This window comes from Ranitomeya variabilis, chromosome 6 (assembly GCF_051348905.1).
Source record: "Ranitomeya variabilis isolate aRanVar5 chromosome 6, aRanVar5.hap1, whole genome shotgun sequence".
NCBI lineage: Eukaryota > Metazoa > Chordata > Amphibia > Anura > Dendrobatidae > Ranitomeya > Ranitomeya variabilis.
The window spans coordinates 537,317,503-537,340,453 of record NC_135237.1 but is presented as its reverse complement, the minus strand read 5'-3'; the positions used below and the strand labels follow the sequence as shown (position 1 = coordinate 537,340,453).

The 22,951-nt window shown below is 44.0% G+C and overlaps 1 protein-coding gene across 3 annotated transcripts in view; it reads right to left on the bottom strand.

Annotated features, from left to right (window-relative positions):
• The window catches only part of ENPP2 (ectonucleotide pyrophosphatase/phosphodiesterase 2), a 203,074-nt gene extending 180,418 nt beyond the window's left edge, over window positions 1-22,656 (bottom strand). For all 3 annotated transcript variants that reach the window (XM_077271135.1, XM_077271139.1, XM_077271141.1), the window contains exon 1: window positions 22,521-22,656. In XM_077271135.1, the coding sequence (XP_077127250.1) occupies window positions 22,521-22,541 (21 nt within the window). In that variant the 5' untranslated portion in view covers window positions 22,542-22,656. The remainder of the gene's footprint in view (window positions 1-22,520) is intronic.
• Window positions 22,657-22,951: the final 295 nt, after the last annotated feature.

Sequence of the window (22,951 nt, the reverse complement as noted above, 5' to 3'; positions counted from 1 at the left end):
ATGCAGACTAATCTGCTGGCAGATAACTTAGGTGATGACTTATCTACAGAGAGTACAAATTCAGCACATGCAATGGTTTATCTCCCAGCTCAGGCTGAATGAATGTCAGCAGGACAACTTCACATTAGATGGTCACTCAGCCAATGCTTCCAAAATTGTTGGGTTTGGACAACTTTAGTCTCACGTGCTTATCCACCTTTAGAGTACTATAAGCATCAGTGATTTTTGTCTGTGCAAGGTCTTAGATATTTGTAATAGGGTCGGCCAAAAATAAAAATTCACATGATTGTCTATCCTACGGTAGGGTTCTATGCTTTCAGCTCCTTCTCAGATGTTACTTCCCCAGTGATCATATAGATGATCACTACAACTTCTGCTCCAGAACCTTCCAACAGCTGATGTTGGAGTAAACTATTGGATGTGCAGGAAAGTGAATGTATAGCAAACAGATATCTAAATTGTACGGCCAATAAGGAATCAATTTGTGATGCCCTACTCTGGTATCTAGCCTGGTCCTCCATGGTAGCTAGTCTTCGCCTCTGTGTTTAGCATCCTCGGCAACTCAGATGATTAGTAGACACCACGATGTCCTGGCTACAATGTCATGATGGAGTAAACTATTGGACGTTCAGGAAAGTGAATGTTTAGCCAACAGATATCTAACCTGTATGGCCAATAAAGATGAGCAATTCAATTTGTGATGCCCTACTCTGGTATCTAGCCTGGTCCTCCATGGTAGCTAGTCCTCGCCTTTGTTTAGCATCTTCGGCATCTCAAATGATTTGTAGACACCACAATGTCTTGCGTACAATGTCATAATGTTGCAAGGCATAGTAACCCTAGTTGCTGGGTCCATGATATCAAGAGCAGAAGTGAAGAACACCATGTAGAACCGGACTGGTTGCAGGATGAGGGCAGCGTGCATCGAATCTTTCTTCTGATGTCCACATTTATTTCCATGGGAAAGGAAACTGAGCTGTTGTCTGACCTTTTTGGCAGGGACTTTCCCATTTTTTTGTGGGAACAAAAGACAAAGAATGTAGAAAGTTATTGGAAGAATCACGAGGTCCTCATACACATTAGTCAGCCAATTTCCCAAAATACAAATCAACTTTGTATGGTCAATATTAGGCTATATCTATCCTCATCTTTACATTGTTCATAAACTACAAATGTGTTTTTCATCTATATTTCTAGTAAGAACTTTTTACCTAGTATTACCTAATTCCACTTGCTTATAGACTTCGAAACATATCCTTCAGCCCCTGTTCACATACACTTGATGGAAAAATTTTTAGGAAACCAACCAGCCTATCAGTACATGTATGGAGTGTGTGAGAAAAATGAAGAACCTAGAGAAATGCAGAGAACACCTGGAGAATATGCAAGCTCCATGGAATTGAAGTTGGAATCCCCTCCAGGATTAAAAGTACAGAGAAATCAGCAAAAAGGAGGGAGAAGGTTTGCAGGTCGTGCCAGAGAGACTCTTCACGGTCACTAGATATGACTTTTTTTTATGAGTTCCAATGTTGATGTTCGTGCTTGAACACCTTTTTGTTCTCATTGTGTGCCTCAATGTATACATGTCTGTCTCTCATGGATGTAGTATTTTCATGGTGCTACGATTTTAGCTTGAGGAAGGGATGTAAACACACATTCACTTGAAATAGACTGGTCTAAATTTGCCATGACTCTGCCAATATTGGCTTGAAATATATTAAAAATGACAGCTTAGCTTTGAAGAGCTGTGTTTTTCTGCCAAGTAACAGAGCCAACCAGATCCCTTCTGGATGTACCACTTAACGAATTTGTTTTCCTGAAAGTTAAAGTGTACACAGTATGTGTATTGTATCCTATAACAGTGTGGACTTCTTAGATATACGTAAACGACTTAATTATTTTTGCCGGTAATATAGTAGCAGTAATTTTCCGATAATATAGCAGAAGTAATTATAATTTACTTATCTAGTAATGTGTTAAAACTTAAAAATAGTTGTTTATAAATGAAAAAAATATGTGCTTCTATGTTCATTTGAGTAGTGTTTCTTCAGACTTCTGTAAACCTTTTTTGTATTCTCCTGGCGATTATTTGAGTTTTCAGATTTCTCTAATGTTTATTCATAATATCCTGCTTTCAGTTTGGTTCTGTAATTTAGTGCCAGTGCCACTGCATGTGTCCCCTTCCCCCTCCCAACAGGAACGCCGGCATATTGACTCACCGTGCCACGAAAGAAAGGGGAAGTACAAAAACAAGTAATATCAAACATTTTATTAATTTAAAAGTTAAAAAAGTAAATTAATAAATATGTAGAAGGGCAATAAGAACACTAGCAGAGTTACATCTGAGCAGGACAATTTTATAAATAAACCATAATTATTACACAAATAATAAATTCCTAAAGTGCTCCTGCATACGTGCAAATATTATATAACATGGAATAGATGGGATGGTAAAGAAAATTGTTGCAGACAAAATGGCAATCAAGAAGGCAGATCTTTATATCTCTAGTCAAATACGGTAATGGTTAAATATTTTTCATGTAAAAGGTGCCCGAAAATGTTTTTCAAAAATTGAAAAAATTTTAAATGTCACATGACTGTGAAGATATGTAACAAATTATGTAGGTGTGGATTCACTGGGTACAAAAAGGAAAATTGGTATGGATATGTGCTAGAGTGCACATGTATGAGAGGCCAAAGGCATGTAATCAGCTGTGAAAAGATATAGATGAAATAAGCATGGAGACTAGTAAGGGAGTTCTAACATACAGACTGCTAATACCTGTATCGTGAAGCTGCTCAGGCTGGAGAAACCCCGACGCACGTTTTGCAATCACTTCTTCCTGGGGAAATTGGTCACTCAACTTTACTACCAATTAGTTGTAAGGTCCCTGTATCCATACTCTCTGAATCTGATCCTGTCTGTCTTGCTATACCTATACTTGAACCCGCTCTGCCTGTGCCTACTGCTGATTCTGACCTGTATGAACCCTTCACTTGTGATCTCATACCTGTGGCTGTCACATGTTCTTGAACCTATTCTGCTTGTGCCTGATCCGGCATCTGTGTACTTGACTCATATCTCCTGCTAATCAGTTCCTCGCTGGTATGGCTTCCCTGTCCCATCGGGGGGGTCAACTGCCATGTCTCCGGGGTCTGTCCTGGAGTAGCACCTGGAGTCCACTTGGTAAATGGAGAAGAGCAGGGGCCCTAGGACTGAACCTTGCGGGACTCTGACAGATAGGGGGCGAGGTGAGGAAGTGGTGTGTGAGTGGGAGGCACTGAATGTCCAGTCTTTTAAGGATTACTCAAGACTTCCCAAAGGTGGTCATCACTCTTACCTTTGGTCCTAAATGACATATTAACAAACTTAACACTATATTGTGGTCACAAATGTACGGTTGAACGCAGGACAAAAATCACTGAAAAAAAGGCAGATATGCTTACCTGTCTAGGGCTCAAAACAAATGCACTAACAGTGATTTTTGAGTATATATATATATAAAAAAAAAATTGTGAGTTTTTTTCTAATGTTTAGTGGTAGGACTGGCAAGTGTGAGGACACGTGACGTGGGTTGTGAGCTTACGTATTGTGGCCATATTAACTAATAACTTACATATATTGATATGTTTTTGTGCACTTTATCTATTTTTCAGAGTGCAGTTGGGCCCAGATGGCTCTGTATCTGTGGCCTCTGTTCACACAGGATACATTTGGGAGGCACTGGGCAGCCCGCCTGATCTAAAAGTATGGGCGTTGGTAATAGGCTGTTAGCCAGATGCCCTGCATTACCTGTGTGAATTATGCCATCTACAGATTGGAGATTTTTTTGTGTGCACGAGTATACAAAAAAATCACCCCCTCCATGGCTTGGTAGGCTGAGAGTGATTGTTCTGTTGGTATTGTTGCACCTGTGTTGTTGCCAAAATTACTTGGGTCCACTGCATCCTGTTAGTGCATTTGTTTTGAGCCCTAGGCAGGTAAGCATCTCTGCCTTTTTTCAGCAATTTTTGAGGATATATACTGTATAAAAAATATTTTTTTTCAATTAGTTTTTTTTAAACGCAGGACATTAAGAAATGTCAGGTTTTCCCTCTGTTGTTTATCTATGCCACCTGCCATAAAATGATTGCTTTGCATTTTTGGCTTTCTCTGAATAGCGATAATCGCTCAGGGTCTAATGGTTAATACATATGCACTGACTGTAGTCTATAATTTACCGGGAGCTGAGACTAACATTTCATATTATTTTACTTAAAAGTATAATTTGATTCAAACAACCTAGGCAAGTATTGAAGCTCACTTGAGTCAAGCCAAACTCAAAGGGGTTCTCCTTGAATAGAATATAAAGAAATGTCAGTATGAATAAATGCCTACGGTAAATACAATTACCCTAAATAGAAAGTCACACTGGTTTTGTCTATGGAGGTAATCTTTGTAGTACATTAAAATGGCCATTATCTTGTTAGACTGACAAAAAACTGTTCTAGAATATTAATCCCCCCCCCCCGTCCCCTACCCATTATCCAATACAACTAAAGGTACCTTCACACGAAACGACTTTGTAACGATATCGCTAGCGATCCGTGACGTTGCAGCGTCCTGGATAGCGATATCGTTTAGTTTGACAGGCAGCAGCGATCAGGATCCTGCTGTGATGTCGCTGGTCGCTGAATAAAGTTCAGAACATTATTTGGTCGTCCGATTGCCGTGTATCGTTGTGTTTGACAGCAAAAGCAACGATACCAGCGATATTTTACACTGGTAACCAGGGTAAACATCGGGTTACTAAGCGCAGGGCCGCGCTTAGTAACCCGATGTTTACCCTGGTTACCAGAGTAAAATGTAAAAAAACCAAACAGTACATACTTACATGCGTCCCCCGCCGTCCGCTTCCCGCACTGACTGAGCGCCGTAAAGTGAAAGTGAAAGCACAGCACAGCGGTGACATCACCGCTGTGCCCTGCTACTGCCGGCGCTCACACAGTGCAGGAAGCGGACGCCGGGGGATGCATGTAAGTATGTACTGTTTGTTTTTTTTACATTTTACGCTGGTAACCAGGGTAAACATCGGGTTACTAAGCGCGGCCCTGCGCTTAGCAACCCGATGTTTACCCTGGTTACCCGGGGACCTCGGCATCGTTGGTCGCTGGAGAGCGGTCTGTGTGACAGCTCTCCAGCGACCAAACAGCGACGCTGCAGCGATCGGCATCATTGTCGCTATCGCTGCAGCGTTGCTTCGTGTGAAGGTACCTTAACTGACAGTATCACCACTTGAAAATTGTACAAAAGTACATGTAAAAGTCCCTCCGGAAGCAACTAAACGACACCCGTTCTACTCTGCAATAACTCAACAGACGCCACACCTGGGTAATCCATCCACCCCACACATTTTAAAATTTTGTATTCTGACCTCTCTTGCTGTAGATATTACTTTCCATAAGGACAATAAAATTAATTTTATTAATAAATTCCTTTTTTCCTGGCGGTTTTTCATCCAACCAATGCATCGCAATAAGCTTTCTCGCAGCATACAACAATCTCGCAATAATCAACCTTCCACATTCATCCGTAGCAATATCGTCCATACAACCCAGAAGGCAAGTCAGCGGGTTACGTACCACACTTACCCCTGTCACCTCTTGGATCAAATTAAGCACCTTCACCAAGAAGGGTTGGAGGCGAGCGCACGACCACATCATATGTATCAAATCTGCATCCTCCTCACCGCACCTTGGGCATTTTGAGTCACCTCTCAGTCCTGCCTTCCTCATCCATGCCGGGGTCCTGTACACCCTATACACCAGGTATAACTGTGACACCCTCCTAGCCACACTCAAGGAAGCCCTGGGGATGTATTGAAGTATAGACTCCCACTGGGACTCCGACAAAGGACCCCCGTCTGCCACCCCTTTTTCCTTTATCCTTAGCAGATGTTTCAATAAAAAGGTATCCAGCAGACCCCTGTACATCAATGTAATCAACCCCCTCGTACTCCTCTTAGGCCCAATAAGATTCAACAAGCTATCAGACTGCAGAATCACATGCGACCCCTCCTTTTGACAATTTAGGGCGTGTCTCAACTGCAAATATTGAAAGAACATCTTCTGAGACCAAGGAAACTCGGTCCTAAGTGTCTCGAATGTTTTAATAAAATCCCCATCAAGCAACTGAGACATGAACCAAATGCCAATGCGCCTCCACTGACCGAACCCCCTCAATCTCATAAGCTCTGCCAATCTAGGATCAAACCAAATTGGCGTATATCTTGTAAATTCCATTACTCCCATCCATTGTTTAGTTTTCTGCCATACTTTCCCCATCATAGCTATTGTTGGGAATTTTTTAAGGCTAATTCTGAATCTGCCTGCTTCCAGACTGGCTAACAATGGGCCTTTCCCTACCGCGTGTTCAATAATTATCCCCGCTGAAGAGCTCTGTTCCGATTCTCCCCAAACCTACCATATGCTGGCATTGAGATGCTATATAGTAAATCCATGGATTGGGGACCGCCAGACCTCATCCTTCGCCCTTTGCAAATGTTCCAATTTGATGCTCGCCCATCCACCCTTCCAAATTAAGTCCCTAAATAGAGTATTGAACCTATAAAATTTCCTCTGAGGCAGCCACACTGGAGCATTATGCAATATGTAGAGGAGCTGAGGCATAATTATCATTTTGATCAAATTAACGCTACTTGCGACTGACAGAAATAGCTTTTTCCAGGCCCCAATCTTCTGCTGGAATTTCACAAGCAAAGGAGTCAGGTTGAGCCGCACATAGTCCTCTATGTTGTCCGAAACCACAATGCCCAGATATTTAAATACATGTACCACCCTTAAGGGAACCCCAGGATCTAGTGCCAGAGGAGCCGCCGCGTCCATGGGCAACAACACAGACTTATCCCAATTAATAGATAATCCGGAAAGAGCCCCAAATTTTGTAATGCTGTTCATAACGGCCCCCAGAGACTCCTGCGCATCTTCCAGGAACAATAACACGTCGTCCGCGTACAGGGCAATCTTTTCTTCATAGTTCCCGTATCTAAATCCCTTTATGTCTCTATCCCTTCATATCGCCGCCGCCAAGGGCTCAACAGCAATTGCAAACAAGAGAAGAGACAAGGGGCACCCCGTCCGCGTTCCCCTATACACTGTGTTCCAAATTATTATGCAAATAATATTTTCTCTAAATTACCTATCTGAATTGCAGTCATTGTTATTTTCCAGTCATCTACTATTCTAGTATAATTGCAATGTTTTGGAACAAACTGCCTATGAAAACAGTATCTTTTTTAAAAAAATAAACACTCAAAATGCATGTTCCAAATTATTATGCACAGCAGAGTTTTCAACCTTTTTTATTTTATTTTGAACAAAAAAATGGTCAATTGTGAAGTTATAAGCATTATCGGCTTATTACAAAATGAAATCAAACAGTTTTCAAGTGAAAACTTTATTTTAGGTGATGTTACATTTGCACATAGGACCCCTTGTTCGAAAGAAGCTTCTGAACTCTCTCGTCCATTGAATTTGTCAGTTTTTGGATGGTTTCTGCTTTAATTGTTTTGCATGTGGACAGAATACCCTCCCAGAGCTGTTGCTTAGATGTGAACTGCCTCCCGCCATCATAGACACTCCTTTTGATGATGCTCCAGAGGTTCTCAATGGGGTTGAGGCCAGGGAAAGATGGTGGCCACACCATAAGTTTGTCCTCTTTTATGCCCATAGCAGCCAGAGATGCAGATGTGTTTTTTGCATCATGAGACGGTGCATTATCATGCATGAAAATGATCTTGCTGCGGAAAGCACGGTTCTTCCTCTTGAACCATGGCAGGAAGTGTTTTTAGAAACTCCACATAGATTATGGAGTTCATCTTTACCCCTTCAGGGATCATAAAGGGGCCGACAATCTCTCTCCCCATGATTCCAGCCCAAAACATTACTCCACCTCCTCATTGTTGGCGCCCTAGCCGTGTTTTCATGGGGTGTCCATCAACCAGCCATCCTCCACTCCATCCATCTGGGCCATCGAGCGTTGCACGGCACTCATCGGTGAACAAAACAGTTTGGAAGTCAGTCTTCATGTATCGTTTGGCCCACTGGAGCCATTTCTGCTTGTGTGCAGTGGATAGAGGTGGTCGACAGGATGGCTTACGCACAGCTGCAAACCTCTGAAGGACCCTGCATCTTGTTGTTCTGGGGACGTTGGAGGCACCAGCAGCTTCAAAAACTTGTCTGGTGCTATGACAAGGCATTTTTGCAGCTGCTCTTTTAACCTTACGCAATTGCCTGTTGGAAAGAGTCCTCAATTTTTCCTTATCAGCACGCACACGTGTGTGCTGGGAATCGGCTACATACTTCTTGATTGTGCAATGATCACAATGAAGTGTCTTGGCAATGTTGATTGTAGTCATGCCTTGACCTAAATACTCCACAATTTGTTGCTTCTCAGCAGCCGACACATCCTTCTTCTTTCCCATTTTGGCAAAAAATGTAGGCTGCTTAATAATGTGGAACAGCCTTCTTAAGTAGTCTTGCCTTTATTTGGACACACCTGCCAAACTAATTTGCACAGGTATCTGCAATTGCTTTCAGTGATATAAAGAGCCCTGACACACATCACCATCAATGAGTTTAAATGACAAACAAAAAAATTCTAACCTTATCAGTTGTGACGCTGTAAGAATCAGGCTGCACTCAGATGTCATCCGAGTGCAGTCCCATTTGAGAGAGTGGATTCAAACAGGGACAACGGAGAGTGGACCCACTGGACCGTGACGACGAACCCCTCTCGGACGAGCTGACCAGGTGGACCGCCCCCTATACAGGGAGCGTTAGGGGCAGGCCCGTGAGGGACTATCGCCACGGAAGCTGGAGGGTCGACTGAGATAAGAAGGGTACACTGCAGGAACACAGGGACCGAAGGAAACAGCGGAGGAAACAGAGGGAATGGCAAGGAACTACTGAGACGAGGGAGAAGATGGGAATACTACAGAGACACGGAGGCTGACGAGACAATATGGAGACACAGAGGCTGACGGGAGCAAGGAAATGGTAAAGGAGCCAGGCAGGTACCGCAGAGAAACAGGAACTGAAGGAACAAAGCAGGAACACAGGAAAATCAGGCAGGTACTGCAGAGGAAGGAGGAGTCCCAAGGTCAGAAAGCTAGGAACGCACAGAGACCACAGGTGACCAGAAGCACTTGTAAACACAAATGATCATCAGGCACAGAGGAGCAGCAGGAAGCAGCTTATATACCAGCGTGAGAGCTACTTCCGGGTTACAGTCCTCCAGGATGACGGAGAGGACAGGAAGGAGTGCCAACAGAGGAATCAGATGTGCGCACGCGCAGAGCTGAATGCGCCGCGCGCGCGCACCCGGCGAGCTGCAGAAGCCGGGGGCGAGCGCTGCATGACAGTACCCCCGTCTTTACGCCCCTCCTTTTTAAGACTTGAAAGAAACCGGGACAAAATGCGAGGGGCCTGAATGTTCTCACGAGGCTCCCAGGACCTCTCCTCAGGACCAAAACCTTTCCAGTCAACCAAAAACAAAGTTCTCCCTCTAAGTTTTTTCATGGCTAAAATGTCCCTAACTTCAAAGACATCATCCTCGGAAACAGGCGAAGGAGAACAAAGGTTAGAAGAATGAAACTGATTAAAAACTACGGGTTTAAGGAGAGACACATGAAAAGAATTAGAAATACGCAGAGAGGCAGGCAACTTAAGTTTGTAAGAGACGTCATTAATACGAGACAAAACTTCGAATGGACCGATATAGCGAGGACCCAGCTTATGTGAAAGAATTTTGAGACGGATAAATTTAGAAGAAACCCAAACCTTGTCCCCAGGATGGAATATAGGAGAATCGAGGCGTCTTTTGTCCGCATGTCTCTTCATCCTGACTTGAGCCAACTCAAGGGCAGACTTGGTCTCCTGCCAGACCCTGGAGAACTCTCTAGACAGAAGATCAGCCGCTGGTACAGTAGAGACAGGAGGAACCGGAAGAGGAAGACCAGGATGTTGACCGTAGACGATAAAAAATGGAGATTTGTTAGTAGCTTCGCTGGAATGGTTATTGTAAGAAAACTCAGCCCATGGCAGCAAGTCAGACCAATCATTCTGATGGGAATTGGAAAAATGACGGAGATAAGTTACCAAGGTCTGATTAGTACGTTCCACCTGGCCATTGGACTGCGGATGGTAGGCCGAAGAAAAGTCAAGCGAAATGTTCATAGATTTGCAGAGGGATTTCCAGAAGCGGGCGGTGAATTGAACACCTCGGTCCGAAACAATATGTAAAGGAAGACCATGAAGACGAAAAATATGGTGAACAAAAATCTTTGCCAATTCGGGAGCAGAAGGCAAACCAGGTAGTGCAATGAAATGAGCCATCTTGGAGAAACGATCCATGACCACGAAGATGACGGTACAACCAGATGAAGAAGGCAGGTCAGTGATGAAGTCCATTGATAAATGTTGCCACGGAGTGGAGGGTACCGGTAAAGGATGCAAAAGCCCGGAAGGTAGTTGCCTGGGAATTTTATTCTTGGCACAGGAGGGACAAGAGGCGACAAAACTTTGGACGTCCTTGGACAACGTAGGCCACCAGTAATAGCGAGAGATCAGACGGAGGGTTTTTTTGAGACCTACATGTCCAGCTAATTTGGAGGCATGACCCCAAAGTAAGACGCGTTCTCTGTTCTCTTCAGCAACTAAGGTCTTACCCGGAGGCAACAAGGAAAGAGAGAGAGGAGCAACTGTGATGACTCTAGCAGGATCGATCATGTGCGCAGGTTCTTCCTCCATATCCACCGCCTGGAATGACCTAGACAGAGCGTCGGCTCTGGAGTTTTTATCTCCTGGCAGGAAACGAAGTTCGAAGTCAAACCTGGCGAAAAACAAGGCCCACCTGGCCTGCCGAGGATTTAGTCTTTGCGCAGAGCGGATATATGCCAGATTCTTGTGATCTGTGTAAATTACAAAACGATGTAAAGCCCCCTCCAAGAGGTACTGCCACTCCTCCAATGCCAACCTGATTGCCAAAAGTTCTTTATCACCGATAGAATAATTCTTTTCAGAGGAGGAGAAGATCTTAGAGAAAAAACCACAGGGCACAAGATGACCAGAAGAGGATTTCTGCGAGAGCACAGCTCCAGCTCCAATTGCAGAAGCATCTACTTCAAGGATGAAGGGTTTATTGGCCACAGGACGATGAAGAATAGGAGCGGAGGCGAAGGCCTGCTTGATGGACCGGAAAGCCTCTTCGGCCTCAGACGACCATAGATGAGGATTGGCACCCTTCCGAATCATGGAGGAGATTGGAGCAGAAAGAGAGGAAAAGTGAGGGATAAACTGCCGATAGTAGTTAGCAAATCCAAGAAATCGCTGAATTGCTTTCACTCCAAGAGGACGTGGCCAGTTGAGCACGGCAGAAACTTTTCCTGGATCCATACACAAACCAGCGTCGGAAATGATGAAACCCAAGAAGGGAAGAGATGACTGTTCGAAGACACATTTTTCCAGTTTTGCGTACAGCCGATTCTCTCTCAAACGCTGAAGTACTTGCCGTATATCTCTTCTGTGAGTAGACAGATCTGGAGAGAACACAAGGATATCGTCCAAGTACACTACAACACAGGTGTAAAGTAGATCCCGAAAAACATCATTTACAAACTCCTGGAAGACTGCGGGTGCGTTGCATAAACCGAATGGCATAACCAAATATTCATAATGACCATCTCTGGTATTAAACGCAGTCTTCCACTCGTCACCGGAACGGATACGGACCAAATTATAAGCTCCTCTGAGATCCAATTTGGTAAAGATTCGTGCTCCACGTAGACGATCAAAGAGTTCTGGTATGAGAGGAAGTGGGTACTTGTTCTTGATCGTGATAGTGTTGAGACCCCGATAGTCTATACATGGGCGAAGAGAACCGTCCTTCTTCTTGACGAAGAAGAACCCAGCTCCTGCAGGTGAGGAGGACTTTCGAATGAAGCCTCTGGCCAGATTCTCTTGGATATATTCGGACATGGCTTGAGTTTCGGTAGGAGACAATGGGTAAATATGTCCTCGAGGTGGAGTAGAACCAGGAACAAGGTCTATCGGGCAGTCATAAGAGCGGTGCGGCGGCAAGATCTCCGCCTCCTTCTTGTTAAAGACATCCGAGAAGGCGCAATAGGCTGGAGGAATTCCCGTGGATTCCGAAGCAGACCGAAAGGAGGACGCAGGCTTGACAGGAAGCAGGCACCTGTTCAGACAAGACTGTCCCCACCGTAGAACATCTCCAGTGCGCCAGTCCAGAGTGGGTTCGTGATCTCTCAGCCAAGGAAGACCCAACAGGAAAGAATGAGACAATGAAGGTAAAACATAAAAGGCCAGTTTCTCACGATGAAGAGCTCCAATCTGAAGTTCAACTTCCTCCGTAACTAAGTTGACGGTCTCCCGCAGAGGCTGACCATCGACGGAAGCTATTTGTCTAGGAGTCTCCAAGGGTCTAACAGGTATCCCAAGCCTGTTAACAACCTCGAGCTGAACAAAGTTCCCAGCCGCTCCTGAATCAACATAAGCCTCCAGAGAAAAGTGACGGGAACCTAAATGTAGAATAACAGACAAAACCAGAGGTGGAGAGGAGTCATAACCACCTAGGAAGGCCTCTCTTACCTGTCCTAGGCGGAGGCGTTTCCCGACCTCTGAGGACAGGCGCGTAAGAGATGAGAGGCACTACCGCAGTAAAAACAGAGACCTTGTGCGAGTCTCTCCTTGCGGCGCTGCTCGGAAGACTCAAAGCGATCGACCTGCATGGGTTCAGGAGAAGATGAAGAAACCACCGGGGCTGTTTGAGAAAAAGAAGTCCCTCGAGCAATAGTGGTCTGGCGAAGAGGTCTCTTTTCTCTGGCAAGCTCGCGAGTGCGCTCCTGAAAGCGCAGATCAATGCGTATGGCCAAGGAGATAAGATCATCCAAAGAGGTGGGAGTGTCCCGTCCTGCCAGCTCATCCTTAATCCGTGAAGACAAACCACGCCAAAACGCTCCAACCAAAGCCTCATTATTCCACCCAAGGTCTGAAGACAGAGTCCGGAAACGGATGGCGTACTGAGCTACAGAGAGAGTGGCCTGGCTAAGGTTAAAGAGGGACTCTGTGGTAGAGACCAGACGTCCAGGTTCATCAAAAACCTTGCGGAAGGTATCCAGGAACGGATTGAGTTGGGAGACCAAAGGATCATTACGCTCCCAGAGGGGATTAACCCACGCCAAAGCCTCACCCTCCAAATGGGATACTATAAAAACAACCTTAGCTCGATCGGTGGGATAAAGTAGCGGAGACAATTCAAAATGCAACTGGCATTGAATAAGAAAGCCGCGGCATGCTTTAGGATCCCCACCATACCGAGGAGGTCTAGCAAGTCGGGGCGAGGGTTGTGGCGCAGAGACAGGAGTGGAGACAGAGGCCACATTCTGGAGGGCGAGAAGCCGATCATTAATAGAGGCCAAAAAATTCGAAATATGGGACTGAGTGTCCCATTGTAGACCTAGCTCCAGCTGAAGGGCAACCAACTGCGGAGCAATACCAGGATCAGAAGGCTGTAAAACCGCTAGGCGAGACTCCATATTTTTTAAAAACGACATGATCCTAGTCTGGTTTTCACGCAAAAAGAGTAAGTCTTTTTGAGTAGCGGAAGCTCCAGCGGGGTCCATGGCCTGATGATACTGTGACGCTGTAAGAATCAGGCTGCACTCAGATGTCATCCGAGTGCAGTCCCATTTGAGAGAGTGGATTCAAACAGGGACAACGGAGAGTGGACCCACTGGACCGTGACGACGAACCCCTCTCGGACGAGCTGACCAGGTGGACCGCCCCCTATACAGGGAGCGTTAGGGGCAGGCCCGTGAGGGACTATCGCCACGGAAGCTGGAGGGTCGACTGAGATAAGAAGGGTACACTGCAGGAACACAGGGACCGAAGGAAACAGCGGAGGAAACAGAGGGAATGGCAAGGAACTACTGAGACGAGGGAGAAGATGGGAATACTACAGAGACACGGAGGCTGACGAGACAATATGGAGACACAGAGGCTGACGGGAGCAAGGAAATGGTAAAGGAGCCAGGCAGGTACCGCAGAGAAACAGGAACTGAAGGAACAAAGCAGGAACACAGGAAAATCAGGCAGGTACTGCAGAGGAAGGAGGAGTCCCAAGGTCAGAAAGCTAGGAACGCACAGAGACCACAGGTGACCAGAAGCACTTGTAAACACAAATGATCATCAGGCACAGAGGAGCAGCAGGAAGCAGCTTATATACCAGCGTGAGAGCTACTTCCGGGTTACAGTCCTCCAGGATGACGGAGAGGACAGGAAGGAGTGCCAACAGAGGAATCAGATGTGCGCACGCGCAGAGCTGAATGCGCCGCGCGCGCGCACCCGGCGAGCTGCAGAAGCCGGGGGCGAGCGCTGCATGACATCAGTCCTAAACTCTTTGTGCATAATAATTTGGAACACAGTGTATAAAGGGAAATCCCCCGAAAAGAGCCCATTTACCCGTATTCTGGCTCTTGGAGATGCATATAACAATTGCACCCAACTTATAAATCTCTCGCCAAAACCCATAGCTTTCATAACTGCCCACAAATAACGCCATTCCACACTATCAAACGCCTTAGCAGCGTCTAAAGACACCACAACCCACATTATCTGACTTTAACTGCATATTGAGGAACAATCGTCTAAGATTACATGCTGTAGAGCCATTGGGCATAAAACCGGACTGGTCTCGGTGTATTAGTGTCATTATCACCTTGTTAAGATGATTAGCCAACATTTTGGCCAAGAGTTTGATATCGATCGTTAATAACGAGATTGGGCGATAAGAAGCCGGATCCGTTGGATCCTTACCCTGTTTTGGCAGCACTGCAATTATTGCCTCACGCATGGACCGCGGCAACCCCCCCCCCACCAGACCAGCAGCATACACCTCCAACAAAGCGGGAAGCAAAACCTCTTTACATTTTTTATACACCTCCCCTGGGATACCATCCACCCAATGGGGCTTTATCATTAGGCATAGAGGCCAGTGCGGTGTCAAGCTCCTCCAAATTAAACGGCTCTTCAAGAAGTCTCTGATCAACCTTAGAAAGTCTAGGAAGCCGAACCTCTGCCAAAAAAACATCCACCTCCTCCATCGTTGGTTGTACCCACGATTTATAAAGATCTGAATAATACTCCGTCATCACCTCTAAAATTGCCCCGCAACCAGTATGCTCCGACCCATCCTTTGCCTTCAAAGCAACTATATGTGTGGAGTCTCTCTGTGCCGCCACTATTGTAGAAAGGAGATGACCCGCCTTGTCCCCTCCTCAAAATATTTAGCAGTTTGAAACATCCTCTTACGTTCCGCCTTTTTCATTGCCATCTGACACACTCTATTCTGCGCTACCTTCAACCTTTTCTATGCTTCTGGGGACTGATCACTGATTAATGCCTCCTCAGCCTCCTCCAACTCTCTTATCAACTGCTTCACTTATTTATCCAGTTCATGGCAACTGTCTTTAGCACTTATGAGAGCACAATTTGGCTGTTATGCCCTGCTATCTTCTTATCTGTTCTAAAGTGATTACTTCAAGCAAGGGCATATCTAGAGGGGGTAGATGGGGCATTTCCCTAGGTGCACCCAGCAGGGGACGCCGTCGGGCTTCATGATGTGGTAGTCCGATGTGTTTCCCTGGTGGTTGCATTTTGCAGCCCCCCCGGGCCAGCTGTCAAGCTGATAGCTGTCTCAGAGAAGCAATCAATTGTTCTCGTGTATCTCGTATAAGCAAAAATAGAAACAATGGGGGCACCACGGTCAATGCACTCTCCAGTTACAGGGCACACTTGCTCTCTTGGTCCTGCCCACGACCAGTGTCCATAGAATTTGGCTATTTATGCACTTTATTCTTTTACTTCTTTTGGGCGCTTGGTCTGACTCTTGGTGGGTATTGGACAGCTAATTGATTTATATACACACTCTTAGCCCTGCTTTTGTCATCTTGATGACTAGTAGCATGTTCTTTGCATAACCACTTGATTTGTGCATACCACTGCACTTTCATTTCATCTTGCTGTGATGTATGTTCTCAGGTTATCACAGTGTTTATACATGTGAGTGATTATATGGGCTGGAGTGGGCTGGGCACAACCTTTCTATTACAATCTATTTTGTCATCACGCTGTCATCTCAGGCCATTCTTATTGGTGGGCATGTGTATTTTACCCTGTTTGGTATTGTGCGGGTTTATGGCCTCATTTTGGGCCTCTGTGTTTATGGGGTTACTTTATATCCCCTTGTTTTAAATGTTTTTAGTGTGCTTTGCCTCTTCTGTAATGTATACATGTTTAATAAAGCTGTGTTTTGTTAATGATTTTGTTATTGTTTTTGTGGTGATTCCCATTCATAAGGCCTATCTTTCTTCTCTCAACACATACCGTGTATCTCGTATATTTATTATAATTGAATGGGGGTGGATTTAGGAATATATGAGGATCAAGATGGACACAGTATTAGGATGCACACACTATGAGGTGTGGGTATTGGTACAGACACAGTATGAGGAGTTAGAGGAGATTCGTGTGTACACTCTATGAGGAGCAGGGTGTGGATTGGAGCTAACAAACTGAGGATGGCATGTTGGGGATTGGTGTGGACACAGTATGAGGAAGGGAAATTGTTGCAGACAAAATATTTGGAGTAAGGGGGACTTGTGCAAACACAATATAAGCAGCAGGGTGTGGATTGGTGTGGAGGAGTAGGTGCGGGGGACTGGTGTAGACATATTATGAGGGGGAATTGGTGCACACACACAGTATGAGGAGTAAGGTAAGATTTACACAGACACAGTATAAGGAGTGAGTGGTATTGGTGCAGACACTATGAGGAGTGGGGCGGATTAATGCAAACAAAGTATGAGGATTCGGGGAGTTTGTGTAGACACAGTATAAGGATCCGTAGAGATCGGTGCAGATACACTATGAGGAGTGTGGGATTAGTGCAAACAGTATGAGGAGTAGGGGAGATTGTGCAGAAACAGTATAAGGATCTTGGTGGATTGGTGCAAATACCCTATGAGGAGTAGGGGTGAAAGTGTAAATGGAGAAGATTAGGAGTCCTAGAACTGAACTTTTGGGGACACTAACAGATAGGAGTGAGATGATAAGGTGGTGTGCGAATGGGTGACGCTTAATGTCCGATCCAAGATAGGCCAAGTCTGTGATGCCAAGAGATGAGAGAATCTGTAGTAAGAGGGAATGGTCCACTGTGTTTAAGGCAGAGGATAGGTCCAGGAGGAGAGGACAGAGTAGTGTTGCTTGGCTCTGGAGGTTAGTAAGTCATTGGGGACATTAGAGCATTTTCAGTTGAATGATGAGGTCAGAAGCCAGATTGTAACTGGTTGAAGAGGGAGCAGGAGGAGAGATAAGAGGACAATTCAAGATGGACAAGCTGTTCCAGTAGTTTTGAGGTATATGGGAGAAGTGATATGGGGTGATAGCTAGACACAGAGGATGTGTTAAGAGAGGGATTTTTGAGTATGAGTGTTATTGAGGCATGTTTAAAGCATGAGGGGAAGACACCATTTGTTATTGACAGGTTGAATAGATGGGGTAGGGTTGGTATGAAGCCATGAAGACTGTGGTGAAGTTTGGGATGAAGTGGGACAGGATCGGGTCAAGTGCACAGGTAGTGAGATGTGATCTGGAGATTAGAGGAGGAAGTTTTTCTGTAATGGCGGAAAAGCTGGAGGAAGAGGGCTGAGCAGTTATGAAGAAGGGCTGTGGGGACTGAAGGCCGAAGCTTTCTCTGATGTTGTCAATCTTCTGCTTGAAGAATGAGGCAAAGTCTTCAGCTGAAACGAGAGGAGAGGTAAGAGGTGCTGGGGACAGAGGAGAGAATTGAACACTGAGAGAATCAGGAAAAGTATCTCGTTGGCATGTAAGTAGATGCATGACAACTACTCAAGTGGATTGAGCAGGGTGGAGGGGGTGCAAAATGAATTCTTGCCACAGGTGTCAGAAAACCTGTATACAAGTCTGACTCCAAGTGTGAATTCCTAATTAAAGGTATTATGAAGTTATACGTATCTTACATTAAATGGGTTCTCCAAGAATAAGAAAAAAGTATGTTTCTGTTGGGAGCACCTACAGTTAATAAAAACGTTTTTATTCCGTATACGTCTAGAAGGTGAATAAATATATTACCATGCCGTTTTATTCTTTAATGAACTCTTTCGGTCCTCCACAGCTGAAAGTTTGCATTCTTCCACAAATGCCTTTCTATGAATTCTACCTTTAGTATTGTTGTTCATGTTCATTCAATTCAAGGTGGCAGATATACAATATCATAGTCCAAAAAATGAGAAAAAACACATCCGCACTGCTGATGTATGTGAACCCCAAATAGGCTCCCAAACCTACACCCCTTATGGTTGCAACGGCTGTGTGTATCCTCCACACTATATAGGGGTGCTGCATCCAAAAAATGTGTAAGCAAAATCCTCAGAAAAACAGAAAAAAGTAGGAGCGCACTTACCCAGGTGGAATGATCATCACTTTATTTGGACATAATATACAAAAATGGACAGCAGGGAGGGATGAAGACAGCTACGGACGGTCCGTAGCTGTCTTCATCCCTCCCTGCTGTCCATTTTTGTATATTATGTCCAAATAAAGTGATGATCATTCCACCTGGGTAAGTGCGCTCCTACTTTTTTCTGTTTTTCTGAGGATTTTGCATACAATATCATATACAACCCATTTTTTGGAATGCCCATTTTTTATTATTCTGGACAAAAACGTAGAGTTTCCGAAAAGTATTAGTGCTAAGAGACCCCCTCCTCTCAGCCCATAGTTTCAGTAAACAGCCAGCCTGCGTTTATGGAAATTGAAGCCTATAGATCATTAATGTGACCACCCGCTGATTTTTATTGATTTATTTTGCAACCTTGAGCAACTAGATTGACTCTTGTTAGTTATTAGTAGGGGATAAAGGGCAGTGGGGGTGGTGGGCAAACTACAAAAACCAACATGACCACGATATCACTTTAAGGCACATGATAGCAATAGCCATACATAGAAACTGTATCATAACATCCAGATCCATCACAAGGCATATGAGAGGGAGGCCATTCCTTCCTACCGCCCAGTATTTATGTGCATCCCTGTGTCAGTTACATAGGGAGTTAATAGCTATGGGATATACAAGTCAAATACACCATGACAGATAAGGAACTGAGCTGATAACACTGTTTACCCAAGTGATTAGCAATCTGTGATCAGAGGCGGAGATGATCTTGTCACTCATCACACAAAACACTAAATATCAGCCTTAAGATAGGCCCAACAAGTGTAAATTTACACTTGAAGAGCTCGAATGGAAACTACAAAGAAAGGACTATTTGAGTTGTCCTTATCACCTCCTCCATAGTAATCAGCATTTGACACTAGACTTGAAAATGTGGCAATGACTGGGACATTATGCAGTTTATTGTATTGTTCAATCAGTAAAGAGAGAAATCTCACACCTCCAAAAGGAAACTCATTTCTTCACAACCAACATCACTGACACATCTTATGACCCCCATACACATTAAATAAGTTTAGGCCAAAGGATGTTTTGATCTACTGCTATCTCTCCCAACAAACCCATATGCTGGAGCACACCTGTATTCTCCATCTCAAGGGAAGCTGAAGCCGCCTTCAACAGGCCGGATCCTTCATTTACTCGAAATCTGTAAGGAAAGAGTCGGAATGCCCCCATATACAATAGCCTGTCAGATGTTCCCATAAGTATTTTCTGGTTCGGCTGACTTTAGTTTAATGTGCATGGAGGCCTTTAAAATAGCCTTTACTTACATATTCAATGCCCAACTCTTCCAATACCACTGATCCAGTTTTCCCCACCGACCCTAGAGAAATTATATCACATCTATCATTTACATGACTACTGCAGACAATCATTGTCAGTACACCAATGAGGTTAGTGAGTGGCTGCAGTGGTCACATGAATGGTGGATGTGACGACTTCACTGCAGGATCATCAGGAAATTCCAGAGCTTAGCCCTGGGGGTGAACATTTATACCCTATTAATAATATTCAACGACAAATAATGTTCATGTTCATTGTTCAAATAATCGAAATACAATGCCTAAAGAATACTACCCTGCAGTGTCAACAAAACACTGCCGCCATTAAATGTTTAAAGTTAAAAAGTTAATATTAAATAATTTTGCCAGTCTAGTGCAAAAAAGGAGTAAACAGTTGGTCCAATTCTCAAAGTGGTAAATGGTTAAGCCTCAAGAAACAGGTTGGTCCAGTACTTCAGGGGGTAACTAGTAAAGTCACATGCAACAAGTCGGTCCAGTCCTCGAGGGGGTAAATAGTAAAGTCACACGCAACAAGTCGGTCCAGTTCTCAAGGGGGTAAATAGCAAAGTCCCATGCAACAGGTTGGTCCAGTCCTTGAGATCATTAATGGTAAAGTCCCATTCAGCAGGTCGGCCCAGTTGTTGAGAGAGTAAATGGTAAAGTCCGATGCATCAGGTCAGCCTAGTCCTTAACGTTCTTAATGCTAGAGTTCCATGCAAGAGTTTGGTCCAGTCCTTGAAGAGGTAAATGGTAAAGTTCCATGCAACAAGTTGACAAAATCATTGAGGCTCCAAGTCAATTACCCAGTATGTTAGCCAAAATTGACCTGTACATCTCAGTCTTTTGGTTCTCCTCTTCTGCCAAGTTAGTAAACATATTGAATGAACCATTTTGGCCACCCTTATTCCCCCACAAAGCTTTCCAAAAATTCTGAGTACAAGGTCTGCTTGATTATGGTCAGACAATATAACTAGATATATGTTCTGTGCATACCTCTAGGAAATCTCCTTCAATGGAAGTCTTCAAACAGAGGCTGGACAGACACTGTCGAAGATGGGTTAGTGAATCCTGCATTGAGCAGGAGGTTGGACATGATGACACTAGAGGTCCCTTCCAGCTCTAACATTCTATGATTCTATGAAAGATAATGGGGAAACTACTGAGGGACACACAAGGGGATTCCATCTAACCAGATAGAACAACTTGACAGATGAGAATGACTGAAATATCTATGTAGTTTTTATTGCAGTCTTTCTTGTTTGCTACTGAACCTTTCATTGTTAGGAGTCTACCTTATGGAGAGGAGTGGAGACATCAGTTGTCATCAGTGGGACTCATTTGCACAGGCCTTCAGGGGATGTCTGTCTTTTGTGTAGACTTATTTACATCTGATCTGTTCATTTGATTGGGAAGCAATTTACAGTCAATCCTCAAAACGTTTACCATTGCCCATAGGAAAACAAAGTTTAGGATTGATGGATGGTGAGCTCAGAGATCCTTATTTAAAAAAGAAACTGCAATATCTAGTTGGGATTTGTATGTTCTCCCATGTTTATGTGGCTTCCTATAACTGTACATTAGTTACATAGCATTAAATACAATTGTATAAGAATGTGTGGAATGGAAAAATTACATTTAAAAACTATTGCTTAATGGTGTTGATCTGAGATGACCTTTAGAATATCTTGGATGCATAAGAGTCGTACAATGCACCTGTTGCAGAATGGATTGTAAAACTCCCAGCTTGCCCTAACAGCCTAGGGAAGAGATAAAAAGCTGTTTCTGGCTTGACTGCTGGAAACAACTGGGTTGGACAGGTAAAAACCAAACCTGATCGATCCTTGACCTGTGTAGGTGGATTGCCTCGTTGCCCTTACAAACAGAAATCTAAGATCTCACGCCATAGTATCAGATCAATGGATGACCTTCACAAACACATTTATTTGAAGCCAAATGTATTTCCTACACATCTACTCTTTATGTTGTATATGCGCAAAATCATCCCAGATGAAATGTTTCCAAGGTCTACATAACCATGTGCAAACAGGTCTTAACTACATATATCCAGTGAATAAGAGAATAAATCTAATCTCAATAACATTATATCACATCCACATAGTCCCAAAAAGTGCATATCATCTGCTAGGTACAAGACTCCCTCCAGCTGTCAACTCAAATATTGGATCTCTTAACTTATTGGAGACTTTATGAAGTTCCTAAAAAAAGGTCTAATGGATCTACCTTACATGAGAAAATCCAAAAGAGATCACTTTCTCTGATCAGAAATTTAGCACAAAAGACTTAAAGTCAAAGTAAATCTGTAATCTAAGCCACATTAGGTAATTCTAATTTCAGATCTCCAACAAAAGTCTAGACCTTCTCAAGAAACACAATCTGTTCTTGAGGAGTCCAAATCATCTTGATGGCATATAAGAATCAAACCATAATGATCTTAAGACTTCTTAAAATTTCTAACAACTCCTGAGATTCCTATGGAATTTGGACAAGCCAAAGTCTTGTATAGAGCTCCTGGCATTAAACTACATTCTATTCATCTCAATGCCAGTTAGGTTCTGGTACAGCCGGACTCCGCCAGAAGAATATATTAGAAAAAGAGCCTACCGTACCCCTTTACTCCAGATCTCCATGCCTCCAAAGTGCAATCTTGATTATTTTTGTCCAGAATGAGAGTGGAAAGTGTTCTTTACAGAGACCTGCTGAAGACAGGACTGCTTGGAAATGTATCTCAAAGACTTGTTTGCTTGGGAGCTTTATGCAATGCAGATGAAGGGTGGCAGCTGTCCTTGCAGACAATGGCCCTATTGGCACATTATCTTCAAACAAAGGGGCTTCTTGCTAGCTTAGTTTTACTTAAGGCATTTCATTTTTTGGAAGGAAAGGATCAGGACATTCGGATTTGTCTTTTTAATCAGTGGATACGTGTACTTATAACTTATAAGAACATGGTGATGTAGACCTAGGAAACATTTTATTAGGGATAACATTTTGCATTGTTCCTATATAGACAATCAAGTTTCATCACGTCAATGTACTGAAG